At 36.2% G+C, this 19,321-nt stretch overlaps 1 protein-coding gene across 8 annotated transcripts in view; it reads right to left on the bottom strand.

Annotated features, from left to right (window-relative positions):
* The window catches only part of PCLO (piccolo presynaptic cytomatrix protein), a 351,079-nt gene that overhangs the window by 115,591 nt on the left and 216,167 nt on the right, over positions 1-19,321 (bottom strand). For all 8 annotated transcript variants that reach the window (XM_051795279.1, XM_051795271.1, XM_051795275.1 and 5 more), the window contains exon 10: positions 16,553-16,678. In XM_051795279.1, the coding sequence (XP_051651239.1) occupies positions 16,553-16,678 (126 nt within the window). The remainder of the gene's footprint in view (positions 1-16,552; positions 16,679-19,321) is intronic.

Here is a 19,321-nt window from a genome sequence, read left to right as displayed (position 1 = left end):
CATCACTGATGGGTATTCATCCAGACAGAGAAGTGTGTGCTTCAGCCTGTGTTTAACTAACCACTCGTCCAGTTTAAAGCTGGTTTTATCATATCTACCAGTCTGTCTGCACCATACTCAACAAGTGTCACTGTCATGCTTGAAGATATTTCCAGTTCTTTATTTGTATCTTCATTCTTTCCAAAACAGTGGGAAGTGTTTTTCTTCTCTTAGGTCCTCTACAGCTACTTAATCAGAAGAAAGCCCCTACTTTTCAACTAATCAGTCAGTTTCTATTGTGTGACTTTCAGAGCTCTTACTATCACTGTAATAGGCTGATACCTTTGTGAAAAAGAAGATGAAAGATTTATCTTTTTTCTTTAGTACTATCTAAGACCAAAACTGTTTCTATTTCCCCATTAGCATTAGTCATGAGAGTCCTTTCCTAGAATTTTGCTTCCTTTTATCCTCTCTTTCACACACTTCTCAGGAACTCTCAGTTCTTTCTATTCAGTTACTTCAGACCCATCTGAAAAGTATAATCAGTAAATGTAATACATAACTTTGCTTTAGTTAGACATAAGTCAGTGCTTATTTCTACTTAACAGTTCCAAAACTGTCTGTTTGAGCAGCAAATGTATGAATTATATGGATTGATTCTACTTCACCCACACTATGACAGAACTCATTTAGCAAGCTTTAGTGCTCACACAGTGATGAACATTGCCTGGAATGACTCATTTCCTTTTACTGTGTCATCTTAAAGGTTAATTTCCTGGGGTTCTGTTCAGCACATTATCTAGTAAATAAGAAATAATGAAACCTCCTATTCACTGAGGTGACTGGTCAGCACCTCTAAATGGCCCTGTCATTGCATTTGAGCAGGTAAATAGCATTTGTCCTTCCCATGCAAATAGATTCTAATATTGAACACGTATTACGAATATGAATGACGGGCATGGGAGTTTGATTTTCACCACACTGCTTTCGTTTGTTCTAGTAGTAAGCAGATCATCCCAAAGTCCTTTTTATCTCCTACTTGCCCTTTTTTACCTTGTGCCTACCATAATGTGCAGCCCAACTCTCCAACATAGAGCTGTGCCATATTTATTTTGCATTTGTAATCCAGTCTGACTGCGCATGAATAGTGTACAAGCTCACAGGCCTGGGCTAAGGCAACCTCGGTGCTGCTGTACAATACAGTTGTTAAAAGTCTTCTCTAGGCTCTGATAAGAAGTGCTCAGAAAGAGGAATTGCCTCTCAAAGTTGAACCCTCATACAGTGGGTGGTACCAAAACTAACCCTGCTGGACTGGGTATCTTTGAAGGCTATTCCAGTCAGGCTTCTTCCTGACATGTGCTGGTTTGGAATGGGAAGGGAGCAGAAAGGTAGCACATGAGCAAGTAAAAAGATTCCATATCTCTTCCCTGTGTCTTTAATTGCCAGTCTCTTCTTGTAGATCTCTGGCTCTCTACTCTGTCCTTACTGGCCTCTTAGGAATAAATTTATGAAAAGGAAAAAAAAAATCGAACCAAGCAAACAGAAAATCTTTTAGTCTTCCAAAGACTAAGAGAACTACCATAGTACAAGCACTACTCTTGGATGATTGCTCTTTCTCATCAAATTACCTGTATCATCTTTAAGGCCTGGTGGACTTTTTAAGATTTAATACTTCTTAGTTATTAGCATGCCCTTTTGGTTAGGCAGCAATGAGTTCCCAGGGGAAGGTCCCTTACAGTCAAAATTTCTAGGCATATGCATAGTATTACATAGGTAGGTGGGTCTTCAGTGGAATTCTTCATTCTATCCATGTTTGGTATTCAGAAGTCAGCACAGAGGTGTAGGCTCTGTATCTTTGTGCGAATTTCACCAAAAGTGAAAATTAGTTTTTCTGTACTTCCATATTACCAGAAGGCAGACACTTTTTTCACACCTTTTTCCAGTGAAATCTTACAAGTCAAATGGTTAAAATTCAATTTAAGATCTAAATGAAAGTATAGAGTCATCCTGCAGTTTTATTTTGGACTGACAGTGCCCACATCCAAGCAGAAGAAAGATTAAAATGTTATAAACATAGGAATAAGGTACTTATTAATTTGAAAAGGTTTGTCACGTAGAAATACAACAATGAACAATCCCTTTTGTTAATGTAATACAAAAAATTTAAGGCAAATTCAGTTGGAATGTGCATCACAGTCCTATGACTGGAGCATTTTGCAGTTTCATTGGAAATAATTTTTTAAGAAAGCTCCTGTTTCATAACTAGATGGTTTGGGTGATAACAGGAACATGTGCAATACTGACAGGAAAAAATGTACATGAGATCAAGAAAAAGTAACTGTGCTGAACTTCTGCAATGCCTGTTAATGTCAGCTGGGGGAGAAACAGCTCAGCACCTCTAACTTTTCCTTGGCACTTTGCAACATACATCCTAAGAAAACACATAAGAACTTGTCAAGAGGATCAACTTCAGATGTTGAAGAGGAAAATCACTAAATATAAGTGTATGCCCAAGAGCAAAGGTTTCAAAATCACAACTCTTGATTCAATTGTCTTAATGAAAATTCCCTCATTGTTATAAAATGTAAATATACATTGAAGTGTAATATATTTTCAATATTTGCCCAATATCAAATTTAAATATACAGATAATACACTTCTACCTAATTACCCTGTACAGAGCCCTCAGAATAAATCCTGTGGATGCCCTAGCATACAAAGAATTGTTTTCAGACCATTTCTTTTTATTTATTTTAACATCACTGACATCCAAACCCTATTACTGTGAACACTTAGTGTGTGCCCTATGTGTGGTACATTTCTTGTGTTGCCACATTTTATGTTAATAGTGCACCACAAAAAAATAGTGAGTAATTAGTGGCAGCTGAAATAAAAATATAGGAATGTTTAAAAAAAACCCTTCCCCTGTATCCATAGAAAAAAAAAGACAGAAAATTTTACAATTGAGGAATATGAAACCACTTCATTTTCACCACTATCAGATTCAGGGACTACCTGCTACTTACTGGGAATGACATTATAACATTCTTTATAGCTCTAAATCATGTAGGGATGCTGTGACTCTGAGAAATCCATGGCCATAATCAGCATGGAAAATAACAACCCACTGTTTTATCTAGGTTATCTTCCCAGTGAACATTTTAATGTATTTGTTTCCCTGTTCAGTCATAAGCATTTGCTACATTACGTGGCATTCTGTCTCAGGTGAATTCTTAGCCTGCAACTGTGCAGTGCAATACAAATTGCAATACAGATCAGATCAACTATAATTCATTTAAGATACGTCACCTGGCAATGGTTCTTCTGATTTTCCTCAAAAATACAAGATGCTTATTGAGAGAAGGTAAGCATCCATTGGAAAGAACAGGAGAATGTAATGTGCTCATGTCTTTACCCAGCACAATTTATGGTACCTGTACTGTTTATCACGATAACTGAAAGCAATGGAATGAATTGCAGGAAATTTAACACAGATATACTAATACATATGCAAGAATTTGGGCCTTAACAACAATAGTTGAATGCTTCTGAATCTGTTGGTATGATCAATACTTTTAATGAATACTATGTTAGCTTTTAGACTTTCAAATACACAAGCTATCTTTTCATGTTAACTACCATGAAGAAAAGTACTAAAAAACGGTTAGACAGTGTTGAAACTAACATTGTGTCATGAATAATCAATAGTGAATGCTAAAATCTGCTCTAAGGTTTTGAAATGCAATATTTTTTAAAGTCTTTCATAGTATTTCCCCAGGACCTGGCTGCAGAACTTTCTTCTGTACCCTCATATGAAATACTGAATACAACAGAAAACCTTCTCACAGGAGCACAACATACTGGCTTAAAGCAAGCTGACAGTCAGTGAAGAACAATTCATCTTCCTATTTTATTATTTGCTTTTATTTATTTATTATATATGTATTTTATTGAGACTGTAATGGGATTCTGCTTATTGCAGAACTTGTGAAGTGAGCATGAAAACCCCTAGTGTAACATAACGATCCAGATTTCATCCTTCTTTCCCATTCCCTGTTCTTGAGGCATTTAGCTGGTCATGTGCACACATCATCAAAAATTAATTCGAAGAGGGTGTTCCTTTACTGGAACACATACAATTGGGGATCTAGATATGGAAATTTTATGTCTCAGGTTAAACCGATCACTACACGCTGTGGATATTTGGCCTCACAACAGCAGTTGCAAAATTATGTATTAAATAAGGATGGGACTAATTCTAACTGAAAACTGTTGTTTTAATGTAATAAAAAGCTAGATCCAAGTAAAAATAGAATGGTACCAACTGTCCATTTTTAATGAAATTCAATAGCAAGCAGCACCATTTCAAACACGGGTCTCCTTAGAAGCAGAATTATCTCAGTAATTCAACATCAACTGTGTTGGGAAAGGCTCAGAATTGAGGTTTCTTGCTCCCTTGGCAGGTACTGAACCATTACATTTTCACACAAAACCAGTTAGGATCAGCTACACTATATATTTGATGCCTTGGAAATATTCTACATGTTTTAAATGCAGTGTGAACCACTTCACATACATTGTGTCCTTTCAGAGATTTAAGCAGAGCTCAGACCCTGGAGAACTTGGTTGCTATCTGCCCATGTCTGCCAGACACCAAGGTTGGCAGTCTGAAATCTCTCTGTCTTCAAGTATTTTACATTTTACATTCTACTTTGCTTCTGCAAAAGAAAATGTCAGTACATGCTGACCTAAAAATGTTCATTCTACCATGTGTCACTCATGAAATCTGATCTCCAGCATCCAAAGGAAATAGCTTTATGATTATTGCTATCTTACTGAGTTGAATGCAGTTGTCTGCAAAGCCTTGTATTTTCTAATCAATTCCCCACAACCACCCAAATCAAGAATAATTCCATTTTTCCAGAAGTGATAAGACAGCATACTTTCCTACTTTTCAGGCAATATTTCAGGAAACAAATTATTCTTTTTTAATTAGAAACAGTTCAAAGATCGAAAAGGTCTGTTATCAGTCACTTTCACCAAGATTTAAATGAAATCCAAAAATACATTTTGATTTTTAATATTTTTTTCCCCAAAAGGTTTTTGTTTCGTTGGAATGTGGAACATAAATAACGATTTGAGATTCAATTTCTGCTTGATTAAATGTTTTCAAGCTTTAGTCACTAATAATTTAGATAATTTGCAATTCAATATCTTCAACTGCAGTCGAATTTTAAGTTACATTATTATATTACAAGTACACTTAATGTAGCTTTTTTTCAGGTTTTTCATACAGAAATGTGAAGTCATAACTATCTAATTTTATGTGATAAGCCTCAAACATATGCTTACATCAAAATTACAAACCTGGATAAAGAGTAATCATTTTTTAATCAACATTTTGCTCTGTTTATTGTCAAATTATATGATCACCTGTTCATTTTGTCTCAAAAAAACCTGACAACTCCTATCCAAGATTTTCCTAATCATACCTTATGGATGATCTAATTAAGTTTTTGGAATGGAACATGCTTCAAGAAATTTGAAATAAAGCCTTTCTGCAGGTTTTTTTGAAAGTCCTCATAGTGCTTTTCTTTCTTTAAGTTGACTTCTAAAACATTTTTTGTATTTACTTACATAATGTTCTTACTTTGTAAGAATGTTCTTACTTACTATTGCAAAACTGATTGCAGAAAATTATTGTTTCCTTCTTTGAGTTTCTTTACCCTTTCAGTTGAATAAGAAAATCACTGTGTCAGATCAGATTAGGTCAGAGCAAAGTACAGTCCAGTTCAGCATCTCCTCTGACAACAGTTCATACCAGATGCTTCAGAATTTGTTTAAAAAACTTTGGAAAATCTAGAATAACTTGATCACACAACTAAATTTTTTAACCTAAGTACCTCCAGAGGTTGGTTGATTTAATTTAAGCAATTTAGGAAACATTTTGTTTACCTCTATTTCCTCTCCGTGTGTTACTTGATACCTACAGAAAAGAGACGCTTTGTGTATGTGCCCATGTCACTTTCAAAAACACTGAAGCCGAGTTCTGTGACAAACCATTCCAAATTTGTGTCCAAGCCATCTAAAAGACAAATAATGTTCTACTCTGACAATCCACTTCCATTAGTTCATCTTTCTTAACAGTAAATTGTTAAGAATTGTTAATAATGTTCCTTACGGTCTTGGAAGACTAAATTTGCATACATCTATCTAGAAAATATTTTGAAAAAACAAGTGACTAAAGAAAGTCTGCTTGCTGCAGTACTTAGTTTTACAGGTAGAAAAATGGGCTGTCTGTAATCCTCTTTACTGCTGAGAAGTGTGCCTTGCAAACAGCTAACACACCACCCCCAAGAGAGTCAGTGACAGTGGCTGTTTGTTCAGCTGACTTTCAGCTGAACAAACCCTGACTGGGGACAGTTTGCCTTGGACCCTGGATATTTGCTATGTTTTACATCAGTAAAGCACTCCTTGGAGTGGTCAGGCTGGTGTAATGTTCTTGGAGATCCAGACTTCAGGAATGGGATTGAAGGTTAAAATTGCCATATGTAGACACAAAATGTTTTAATATACTTTTTGGAATCCAAGGGCAGGGAAAATTGTCCATAAGGGCATAGCTTTATTTAACCTCCACTTCAAGATGACCCTCACTTTGGTTTTTTTCACACCGCAATCACATCAGACTTTTAGTCTGCAAGTTTCAGCCCACAGTAATCTGCACAGTTGGAAATCGAATTATAGTATTTTTAGCTTCCCAGTTCACTGGGAAGTCACTATCAAACAACACAGTTCAGTGGTTATGCAAAAGGCTTTTTCACGCTGTAGTAAGGTTTTTCTTCAGGAATGCCCACGTATGTGAGCCCAAATAGATATTCCTTAAAAACATTCAACAGGAAATTCCCAATTTTGTTTTATGAGATGTGCTACGTCTTACCTAATGTAAGCATGCAGCATCTAAATTATAGGTTGTTAGTGAGCCAGTTCTAAAAGAAATACCTAAGTTCCCTACACTGTCAAGGCAGACAGGAGGGTGTGTTTGATAACTTCCACTGGTAAGACGAATTGCCTTCAGTTTAGGTACCGAAGGATTTACATTTTCTGTTTTCTTTGTAAATCTGCTATACAGAAGCTGACCCTTGAAAACAGAAGACAAAAAACCAGAGCAATACAGGCACATATTTTTGATGCTTCAAGTTGAAATTCAACTCCCTTTCAGCACCCACAGCAGCTGCTATGCAAAGGGGCAGGCACAGTGTCTGTGTGTCTCTTTGCTTGAGATATTTGCCTGTGTATCAAGTACAACATGATCTAGAGAACAAATCTCCTCATCTATCTCTTACAATCCCAGACAGACTGCCTTTGTTTGCCTAAAGTTGTAGTTTTATCCTTGAACTTCTTGGGACCAGTAACTAAACCCATCACTATAGATGAGATTCTCTGTGCCTGCCAAGTTGGCTCTGCACTCTGTATTCTTCTCTCCAGTGTTGGCCAAACCAGAAATGTCACAGCCCTCTTGTCACCTCTGCCAGTGCATATTGGGGACATACCTACATTTTCTGACAAATACTCATCCATTTGATTTTAATATAGTGTTATAAAGTAATATAGTAATTCCTGGCCTGCAACCATGTCTCTGATGTAAGAATGGACAGATCATACTAAAAATAATGGAAGAAGGAATTAAACTCTTTTATAAGGCAAATGAACCTTAAAATATTGCTTTAAGCAAAGTACATCCTACATCTGTTCAACACACTACAACATTTCTTCTTCCTTCGCAGTATCAGAATATAGCAAGAAACTTTCAAGAAGAGTAAGAGGGGAAGATTGGGACCACATGGATAGGTGGTATCTGTCAGTGTCTGAGGAAGAATCTCAAAGAACTCATGATGTGTGTGATCCTGGAGGACAGCAGAGAGCTGCATGGTGTTAGCAGGAGCCGAGAGGAAAGCTCTGTGGGTAGTCTGATGACAATGCTGCCTGCTGCTCTTTCTGCTGTGCTCAGAGAAACAGGGCTTCAGGCACATTCTCTGGAAGCACTGAGGACTCTTTCCAGGAAGTAGCCAGATATTCTTTCTAACAGGAACTGTTTGTCAAGGTCCTGAAAAATAACTGCTGTCCAAAGCAGTGTGCCTGATAATTACTAATTGTATAGCTCCATGAAAGTACTTTACAATAGCTAGTAATACTTTCTAATATGATCTTAGTGGAATGTTATTGAAAGCTAGTTCTGACACCAATGACATTTACCAGTGATTTTCCACAATTTCTGTTATAAACCATCTGATGAGTGCTTTTAGCCTGACCTTTGTGATGGTTCTCCACTTCATTACCTCTGGAATGTCTGGTCACTGTGTTTGCATCTTCTCTCTGCTTGAAGCATCCAGGTTATTTAGCTTGTCTCTATAAATCAGACTTACCTATTTAAGACTAAACAAAAACTCCCCATAGAGGTATTTTGATGAAACTATTTATTTGCTATTAGGAATCCAATTTCCTGGTGCAATTTGTATGACATGCCTTTTCCAGTAAAATTGGTTTTCAGCAATAATTAATTGTTCAAGTTATTTTCAGAATTCTTGATCATAAAAAAGGTATAAACCATACTAAGTATATGGCACATAACAAGGCTAAATGCAGGAATGAAAAAAAATCTGTAACTGATGTTATGCAAGAGGCCATATTTTTACTGGTCATAATACATATTAATTTCATGCTGCTTTCTCACAGCATTACAAAATTTATAAGTGCTCCATAAGTTTTCTCTTCTGCTTTAGATAAAATAAAAAAGATCCTGAAAGCTCAGTCTTTACAGCTGTTCAACTACTTCCTAGATCCAAGTTACTCTCTAACACCTTTTTTAAGTGTTGATTTTTATTGCAGGAAAATTAAATATACAGCAATAGCAGTTCTGGGCAGAAACATTACAAAACCATATTACCTGGTTTATCTCACTGGAACTGGTATTTGAGGTATAGAAGAAGTTTTCTGATGAAGTATCCTTGTAAAATCCAAGTTGTATCATTCTAACACCATAATATTAATCTCCATAAACTAGATGCCCTATATTGTGAAGCAAGGAAAAGTATTATTTTCTAAGTGTGTTTCAACTGTCACAAAACAGATTAAGTAAATAAAGTTGTGGACAGTGTTACAGTAACCAGCTCCTATAAATTTCCAAACCAATTGTTTATACTGCTAGTCTCCCGCTTTCTGTAAGTGCCACATAGCTGCTGAAACAATTGCCATTAATTCTGGTGATTCTTATTTCACCTCATAGTTTAGCAAATGGCCAAACTAAACCCTCAGTACAACTCAACTCCTGCCATACCAAGAACAGAATTGACACCACTGTCAGTGGAATTGCTAAACCAGTGTGAGAAAGGTTTCTGTCTTCCTTCCTACTCATTCTGTCAGTATGGGGTTAATTGCAACATCTAAGTTGGGTGCCCTTTCTACTAACTTAATTTCCCTTTTAAAAAATAATTTCTAAATATTTTTTATATGCTGAATGCCCACTGTCACAGTTAGCAAGAAAACATTACACATTTTATTACTTATTATTTATGTGAAAGAAGTACAATGCAGAACATAACACATGGATGAGAGGAGCACAACTATGCAAGTGAAGATTTACAGATGATAGGGGGCATTTATGGGTTTGTTTTGATTGTCCTTTCTAAAGAGCTCTAGGGCAAAGCTTACAACCCAGTGATTGTATTGCCTGTTATTTTATGCACACTGACTTTGATAAAGACAGTTTCTGCTGGGACAGTTAGACCTGAGCCTGTAGCCCAGAGGATATGTTGAGAGCAAGCTCACTTCTCTTTTGATCGCACAGAAGAACCATAGACAGCCCAATAAATCACTAAGACTAATGCTCAGAGAGCAGGGTAGAGTAAATTCTTTGTTTTCTCCAACGCAGTAATAAATTAAAGCAGTCAAACTGCAAAATGGAAGTGCAGGATGGGAAGACTATTTCTGTTCTTTTGAGACCTGATCCACATTTTCTTTAGAATTTTTCCTTCTCTTCTTGTCTTCCTTTTAATTTCTTTTCATCATTTTCCAGCTTCATCACGTAATCTACTTTCTGCCAAAAGTGTAATTATCAGAGGGACTCAAGAAGGGATGCTGGCTCTTCACTATCTTTGCTTCATGGGGACTGGAAAATCTCTTTTCACTGTGATGCCCTGATCAATGTTTCCAATTTTAGCTGGCTAAACAGCAAGTAGTGCTCGCTAAAGAGTTTTTAAAGCTCGGAAGATCCAGCACCTACTGCACTTCCTGGTAAATGACTAAGACCGGCCAGTGTTATCCTTGAACCCATCTATAACTCAGGGGTAAGAGGGAAGTGTGACAAGAGTAGGAAGAAGGATAGTGACTTATTGCTTCTCTTTTGGTTTTTCAACTATTTAGGTGCCCATGACCATTCCAGTCACATTGTGTTTTCCAAGCAACATGCAAAGCACATCTACGCTATGACAAGAGATAGCTTTGGTAAGATGGACAGCCATTACACATGCTATTGCCCTTGCAAAAGACCTTCTGAAATGGTCTGATCTTGTTATTCAGTACTTGGTGCTATTCAAAGTAGCCCCAAAATATCTCAAACAACCTGCAGAAAAACTGTTAACACTTTCTTTATAATCCTTTCATTGACTGGTAAATAATCCAGTTGCACGTCCCCCTGCCCTTCTGAGAAGACTTAAAATAAATTTTGTGTTTCCAAAGTTATTAAATAACATGCTTTAAGATGACAAGGACTTACAAACTTGAAAAGCTGTGATTGAAAACTTATGATCTGAAAACACATGAAGGAAAGATCCTTGGAGCATGGCGGAGGTGAAACAAGCTCTGGAAGCTACCTAGTTGGCACTTTTACCTGGAGGAGTAAGAAAGTTGCCTGTATTCAAAGTTGTCATTGCCCAGAACTCAGAAAATACTTTGCAGATGATACTAATATTCCAGCAGCCTGTCTCCAATATTGCTTATGGCCAGATCCATCTTATTTATACTAGAAAACCCACATTCGCCATCTCATCTCTAGTCTGCTCATTAGACTTATTTACATTCTCCTCAGATGAAACACTGTAGGTAGTAAAAATACTCTTTTTCTCCAGGTAATGCAGATTTTGTCCACAAAGGATTGCTTACACACCATGAACCTGCTGTCTGTCTTTCATCTTTCAGTTGCAGGCTTCCCTAGACTTAAAGTTTCTACACAGGGCTCTCATAATTCTAAGTCTCTCCTTTTTCAGTCGGCGTTCAACTGATTGGTATTTTGTAGTAGATTTTTACCTAAAATAGCACTACACTCTTCAACATCATATATATCTTCTTATACCTTTATCATAATTTTCTTTTTTATTAACTGCCTGTCATGGAAATAATGAAGAAGTGTGGTAATGATACTTGGATGCATATAGGCAAGAGTCCCAGTGAGCCCTGATTTTTTATTCTCTGCCTTTGAAGATATTCTCAGTATACATTCTTCTATTATGAAGCCTGAGTGTATGGGATGCTGGAAGTGAACTAGGTCAGAAGCCAAAGTCCACACTATGGGTGAGAGTTGAAGAGCATTCTGGTTAAGGCAGGCTTCTGACACGGCTTCCTGGGTCTGCTTCCTTCGTCAGAGAACTGAAGGTGGGGAGTGGGGAACTAAGCTGCTCTCTGAAGTCCATGGGGGTAATACAAATAGCTTTTTTCTCCTCTCTCCTATCATATTTCGCTGTGTGTGGAAATCACATCCCACTGGTCTAGATGTTGCTCTGTTTTGTCAGTAATAGCATGATATTTTGGCACACCCTGTTCATCTCCTGTGTCATTCCTGGTGTGGGAAGCTGTATGGTGGAAAGCAGTGAACATGCTTCTTCCCACACTGGCTTAAGACTTGTGATAAAGTGTTCTTTGACACTGTGGCCATGGTCCATGGCTCTAAGAGATGATAAGCTGTGCCATCACATAATAGTCCAAAGGAAGGTTCTTAGTTTCAATTTGAGGAATGATTCTAATGTTATTTGTCCTCGCATTAGGGCACTAGAGAGAGTGAGCTGTGCACCAAAGGTCTTCTTACAAAAGTAAATTTTGACACTTGAATATATAAGAATATGTAAGATTTTTGAAAGACGAAGGAAAAAGATACATGAATAAGTAGGGATAAGAGGAATGGGGAGACTTCAGTTTTATTTCCTAAAGGCATCTTAAAGTTCTGAGATTGCACAATTTTCTAAAGATGAAAGAGAGCTCTGGCATTCCCAGTAAAGACCCACTCATTCAAAATACTCTCCTGAGGGGAATTGGCATGTGGCCTGGGGAAATTCCAGCACAACTAAAGGCAACCAACCAATTTAGAAAACTGACCACCTGTGTCTTAGCAGATGAATCTAAGTCTAAAAGATACTGAGTATGTTTAAGAACTCATTGTCAATCTTCATAGTTTGGTGCTGAGGACATTGCATGTGCTTTTACTTACTATTGAACCTGTCATCAGGGTGCAGGTGGCTCTTACAGGACCCTCACAGGAACAATGTATCTTGCATCCCGAGGAGAGTGGTTACTAATCTAAATCAAAACAAGTGCTTACGAATTGGACTGAGGGGCAGGACACCATTAACTACCACAGAACCCTCACACAGCAGTGCATTTTCTCTTCTCTGACCTACTTATCAGCTTTAACAGGGTGTCATTATCTTTCAGTGTCTGTACATACATCAGGTAGTTTTCCTTATAACATTATTGAGCCAGTTTCAGGATGGGGAAGTTTAAAAATATCCTGGTATCATGCATATTTTTATTAAATTATAAAATGCAAAATTCAAATGAATTGAATAGCATGTATCTTTAGCTAGAATGGACTCCTTATATTCTAAAATTTTGCAGTGAAGGTCTGTGACTCATAAGGTAGGTGGCATTCTTCCAAGTTATGTTAGAACTATTTTATTATTATATTTGCTGTAAAAGAGAAACTGAGAGTGCTATTTCAACATTTTTAATAATGAGAGTTTTTGTCTTCACTATATATGATTTTCCTGTTTTTAAGCCTGTGAAGATATTTAAATTAGGCATACATATTAAAAATAAACATGCACACAGGCAAGTTAGCAAAAATCTGACCAGTGTCAGGGTTGCTGTTGAGTGGAGTGTTAGCAAAGGCAGTAAGATCACCACAAATCAGGATCACCATTAGCTTTTAGATCATGCAAGTTTCCCAGAATTGCTAGGAGACTGAAAAGTCAGGGCATATCTTTATCTCGGTCAACATCAGATGGCCTAACCATTGCAACATAGTTTGCCTGGCTGATTGAAAATTCAGAACAAAGACACCTGTGGTTCATCAGTTCCCAGGCTCTCCACTCAGCCTATTGAAATGGTCCAATAAGAAAACTGGAATGCTGAGAGCATCCAGTAAATTTTTAACAATTGGTCACACACATTAACATTTTATTTCTGCTCTTTACTCTAGGTTCTTCTGTTTCTGAAAAATGCTGGCTGAAATGCCATTCACTCAGTAGATTCACCAGGTGGAATATAACTGAACTGTTTCTGTCAACACGAGAGGGAGCACAGACACATCTATCAAATTGACACAGTCCTTGCACTTGATGAGCTCAGTGGAATGAGTCTTCCACCTCCAGTTTTTGTTATGCCAGTGAGTGATGAATCAGAGATATTTTTGACATCCTAAAGCAATTCAAGGTGAGAGAACCAAGAAGACTGGTATTTGCCAGTCAGAACTATAAATAAACTTTTTCAGCACTAAGACTCCTCCAAAACTATCTAAATAGGCTGAAATTTTATGGACTGCTATTCCCTAAGGATAGGAATGCTATCTGTATTTTAAAGTGTGTAGTTTATTTATATGCAGTGATACAGACAGCAGGTAGGAGTTTGGCTTCCTTCATAACCACAATAAATCCATCCTTGCTCCTTATGCTATTGATAGGATTTTCAGACCTGACCCAGTGTTTTTAGAATTAGAGGAATTAATTAAGTTGATGGGATTTTTCAGAGTGACTCATGTTCTTAGAAAGGCTAATGAGTCAAGATATTAACTTGTAATTACATTAGTATATGCTTACTTGATGACTAGGTGTATACTCTAACTTGTAGTCACTGAGCTTTTCAATAGGAAAAGTGACTCGTGATTACTACACAAAAATTTAATGTGTAATTGCATTTAGAGATAAAGACATAAGAAGTTTTCTTTATGTATTCTGTCTGTGATGTGAGAAACAACAAATCACTCGAAAAAGAAAAGAAGGACTATTGCGCCTCTCTTTTCAGGCGCAATATCAGCAATGTTGGTAAGATCAGCAGTCTGGCTGGATTTACACGGATCAATATGAGAATGATTGAAGACCTCAATGCATTTTAGCATTTCTGGAGGGTAGAGGTTAAATGGGCACCAGCCACATTTTCACTAAATCAACTACAACTCACAGTGAAGTAGCAAAATATTCTTTGTTGATCTGTGATAGCCACCTAAAATAACAAAAAGTAAAGTAGAGGCAATACTTAAAGGTAAATGACAGTAAGAGGAAGTGTTTGTCTTGTATGTCATAGTAAAGGTACATTCTGCAGGAAGCATTTTTTCTCTCTGGCAGAACATTTGAAACATCAATACTAAAACATATTCCGAGACATTGTGTGGACAAATTCTACAGATGAAATATAGTGATTCTGATGGAGTTGATTTATGCCAACATACCCAAGTCTAGGATACTTTTATAAAGGTCAGATCAGAAACATGACTGAACATATGATGGGAGAATGAAACAAAGGAATAAATATTTTTACCGTCATATTCATCTTTCTATAAAATATGAATGAACCTTCAAAATACATTATATGAATAGACTTAAAAGCAAATTTCTATGTCAGTAGTTATTGTAAATCCAAGATGTTCTTGGTCACTGCTGAAATGTACCTATACAGTGAGTGAAGAACTTTTTTAAACTTCAATTTCCAGACAAATTCCTGGCAACATAAACCACAAGACTGCAGATAATTCGAAGCAGTAACTGTTCATTCTCTTTCTTGAAATGTCCAGTCTTGGGGAAATGTTGAATAACCACATTTTCCTCTTTACTTGCTTGGTACTGAAACACTGCATGCATGATCTAGCGCTGTTATGAAAGACCTACTTTTTTGTATGGAGGGAGCCAAAACAAATACTTGCTTCAAAACACACTAAATTAAGGTCAATTCTTTCATCATTTGTGCACAACAAATAACACCATTCTATCATTTGATGAGTGAGATAATACCCATTAAATAAGAATGGTAGAATCAATTCTATAGGCCAAAGAGCAAGATATTTCTGTCGATATGTATTTTCATTGACATTGGGATGTGTGAACTTTTTTTTATGTATCTCATTAAAATATTGGCAAAGAAAACACCAAGGATGTAAAAAGCCACAGGGTGAATGCAGGTGACACTGTTTTGTAAAACCCACAACATAATTAAACTATTCCTTGTAAATACATTCTTTAATCAGTTTACTACGTTTTTCTATCTGCAAAGTATTTTTGATTTAATCATGACTTTTGTTGCATATTTACCATTCAGAAAATCTATGTGAATTGAATTCTGCCTGAGAACTATTCTTCCTACTTATCTTCTTTCTTTTTTTTATTTTTCTCTGAATAGCTGTCTTTATTAAAGAAATAAAAATAATTAGGGAATGAATTAGAAACAAATGTATTATATTTTTTCCCATAGATAGACTGACATTTCAGATGCATACAGATATGAAACAGGGAACTAGAAAATGGCTATAAGAAGAAAGGAGCATTCGTGTCTTCACAGACAGAAATAAATTAATAGACAGAATGATCACATTTCCAATAATCCTGGAAAATTTATTGATAACTAAGTCAGATTCATTTCATCTGGCTTTAGTTGCTTAAAAGATGATGTGAAGTTTAATGTAGTTTTCCTAAAGTCAATAAAATGTGAAAGAAAGTTTTAATTCTTGAAACAGACGGCTATGTTAGATGAAATAATCGCTCTTCTGTAGATACTTCCTCTCTGTTGCCTGTTGGGGCTGTTTGAATGATGATCTTAAACTGGACTAACATTAGGTCAGACAAATTCAATTAAGTATGACTTTAGGGAACTAAAAAAAAAAGTTAGTGTGTGTAACTGCGAGACAATTGGATCTGTTGTCTATTTTACCTGTGTAACTAAGAAATGTAAGTAATCTCAGATATAGACACTTAGATGACCAAACCAGATTAAAGATCTTCCAAAGAGCACATCCATGATATACGCTGGTGAAATACAGCCATGATATACAGTTGGACTCCAGACATATTACCCTATCCCAGAAGCAGGTAGCATGTTGGCACATGTTACACATGATGTAATACTGTTCATCATGGCAATTCCCTTTGGCTATAGAAGTCATAAAATCACTTTCTATCAGTCCTTTTCTGCTTTAAGACTCATGGAGGTTCAGCCTTCACTCCTTGCATAAGATTGCATAGGTTGTGCAAAAGAAAATCTGTATTATAGAAAACTCCCAACACTCCCATCGTTCCATTTTTTGATGATGCATCTCTCTTACCTTCTATTAACTTCCCCGTCTGCTCTGCATTGCCCCCAGGCAAGATCTTGGCGATGTAAGCTCCAATTTCCCCACTGCTCCCTGGAATTTCTTTCCCACCTACAACTCGGATTCCCAGTCCATTGCCTGTGATCAAAAGGAAGAGAAAGCTTTAGACAGAGATGAAACAATGAATAATTCACTGGAAAGAAAGGAAGAGCACAGGTCATCAGAGGTCACTGAAGGTATCACAAATAACTTCTGGCTATGGTTGGAAGACCAAGGTTAACTGCAGTTCCATCTGCCACTTTCCTGGAGACTTAACTTTGGGCAGATCTTCTTGAGTAACTACTGTATGACTGACATAACACAAATAACTGATTCACCAAAAATTACATTGAAGCTAAAACTATCTTCTTCTGACAGCCTATTTGCAGTATTAATTAAATTGAATTAAATTGCTAGAAATCCACGTGAAGTGTGGATTCAAAGGATAGCTTTATCATTAGCCTACAACATGCATGCAATTTAGCTGAAAAATTATAATAGCTGAGCTTTTAGAATCACATAATTGTGGAGACATTGACAGAGATCCTCGAGCTTGCTCTTCTAAGCAGCAAAGCATGTATTTTTACACTAATCTATACTTGGCAGATGCTATTATTTTTCTTAATTATTTGCTTTTAATTGACATCTTTTACATCTAAGGATGTGCAAATTAACAAAATGGGAAAAACCTACAATAAATCTGTGTAAAGCATCATCAAATCTTGTATATTCTCCCTTTTTTAAAAATTACAGAGATGAAAATATTTACATCAGTCATTATTTTGGCTGGAGAGAAGCAGATCCCTAATCTCCCTATTACAAAAAAATGAGACTGAAAACAAAAGCTTAAAATACAGTATCATAAAGTTAATCTTATGCATTGCCAATTTTTCGTACTGTCTTGTGTTTTTTTTAAAAATACTTCCCATACTAGAAAACCAAATTTCTTCTTTGAAGAAAATTTCATATGAGATGATTGTCACTTTGATCTGGGACTATATAGGCTGACTTACCCACCTTTATGATAATGGTTAAATAATTAATTTTCAATTTATTTATTTAATAAGCCAAACCTGCTGAGTGATTAGAATAATCAGCTATAGGAAGGTCACCACACCACCTCTTTGCAAAGCTTTATCTTTTCAGATTAAGGTAAGGCTTTTTCCTCATAATGCTATTAGTGTTTAGTTTATTTCAGAAACAAGATTGCCACATTGAGTTTCTGACCAAAACAGTTTCCACTAGTTTTTCTATCCCAGTTTAGCTAAATCTATATCCTTTGTGCCTCAGCTTTCCTCATAATTTGACATTTTCCAAAAATTTTCATTAAAGGAGAATGATTTTTCAGTGTAATTGGAACAAACTGCATAGTTATTTTAAATTAACTACCTTATTTCACTGCAAATTGCATAAAGTGAACGTGTACACCTACAAAAGCATTTAATCATAAGTCCATTCTTAGGACCTAGAAATTTATGTGGGCTGCTCTGTACAGATCAAACCCTACAGAAACAGTCATTAATATGTTAGAGATCTGAGGCTCACAACCGGCAACTATTAAGTCAGCAAATCCAATAAACAACTATTCTTAGGATACGACACACACAAGCAAGGACACAGTATCTTACTCTCAACTCACACAGTCAACATATGGAATTTTCAATATATCAGTAGGACTGGATGCTTTTCATCACAGAGGAGAGGACGTCCACAGGGTCAAGGTTTTATCATGATACACTATACTGGCACCTCTACCTCTGGTAGCTTATTTGTAACAGAATGGCAGAGAAGCATATATATATTATTTGTCATATAAATGAGTGTACACATGATTTCAGAGGCAATCATATGGATAGTCTTGCTAGGCAAATTTGAAAATCATGGCTGACATATTGGTTTAGATTTTGCAAATCTAAGATGTTTGTCCATATTACTGCTAATAAAAGAAAGTATTCTCCGTGCTAATACATAAAGATTTTTATTCCTAGACATTTTGAAAGTGCTTGTGATTTTATGTTTTCTGGGTTTAGAGTCAAATGTAAGACTGACAGTATGTATTAGGTAATAGTATGCTTGCTAAGGGACAATCACAGACGTGTGTTTGTGTGTGTCTGCGTCTGTGTCTTTGTTGCAAAAACATTACTAGAAGAAATATTTTAAGTTAAATTATGAAACATTCATTCTTGGTAGATAGAACAAATGACTTACTTTTTGCCCACTGAGCTCTAAGTGCTCTGTATTGACTGACAAAGAAATATTTCTTGGTTCTTGCTGTATTTTCTAATGTGAAGATGGGATTTCAAACCTGTTTATACTGTTTCTATTGAAAATATTGAGCTTACTACTTCTGTTTGAAATGACATTGCCCAATTTATCACCTTGAATGCAGATAGTTTAAAAGTATCATCCATCATATGCTTTCTCAGATCCTTTTTCCCCTTGTTTTTTGTTTATTTTTTTACACTTTTGAGTCTTAATTTCCATCTCTCAGGCTATTTTGATATTACCAGACATTCATCTTTCAAATTTAGATTTTGAAACTAATGAACTACTGTTTTCTTCTTTAGAAGATACGAGACCAGTTAACATCAGAAAGCAAATCACTGTGCTTTGAATAAGAGAGGGTACTTTTCTGAATTATGAGTATTGATTTCCATGAAAAATATCTTCAGGAAAACATCTCTTCAAAGGGGATTTTATACATTTAAGATCCAGTGCTTTTTAGAATCCTTCAAAGGAAGA

The sequence above is a fragment of the Manacus candei genome, unplaced genomic scaffold, assembly GCF_025592945.1.
Source record: "Manacus candei isolate 608988 ecotype Guabito, Panama unplaced genomic scaffold, ASM2559294v1 h1tg000042l, whole genome shotgun sequence".
NCBI classification, from domain to species: domain Eukaryota; kingdom Metazoa; phylum Chordata; class Aves; order Passeriformes; family Pipridae; genus Manacus; species Manacus candei.
This window is presented reverse-complemented; position numbering and strand designations above follow the sequence as displayed.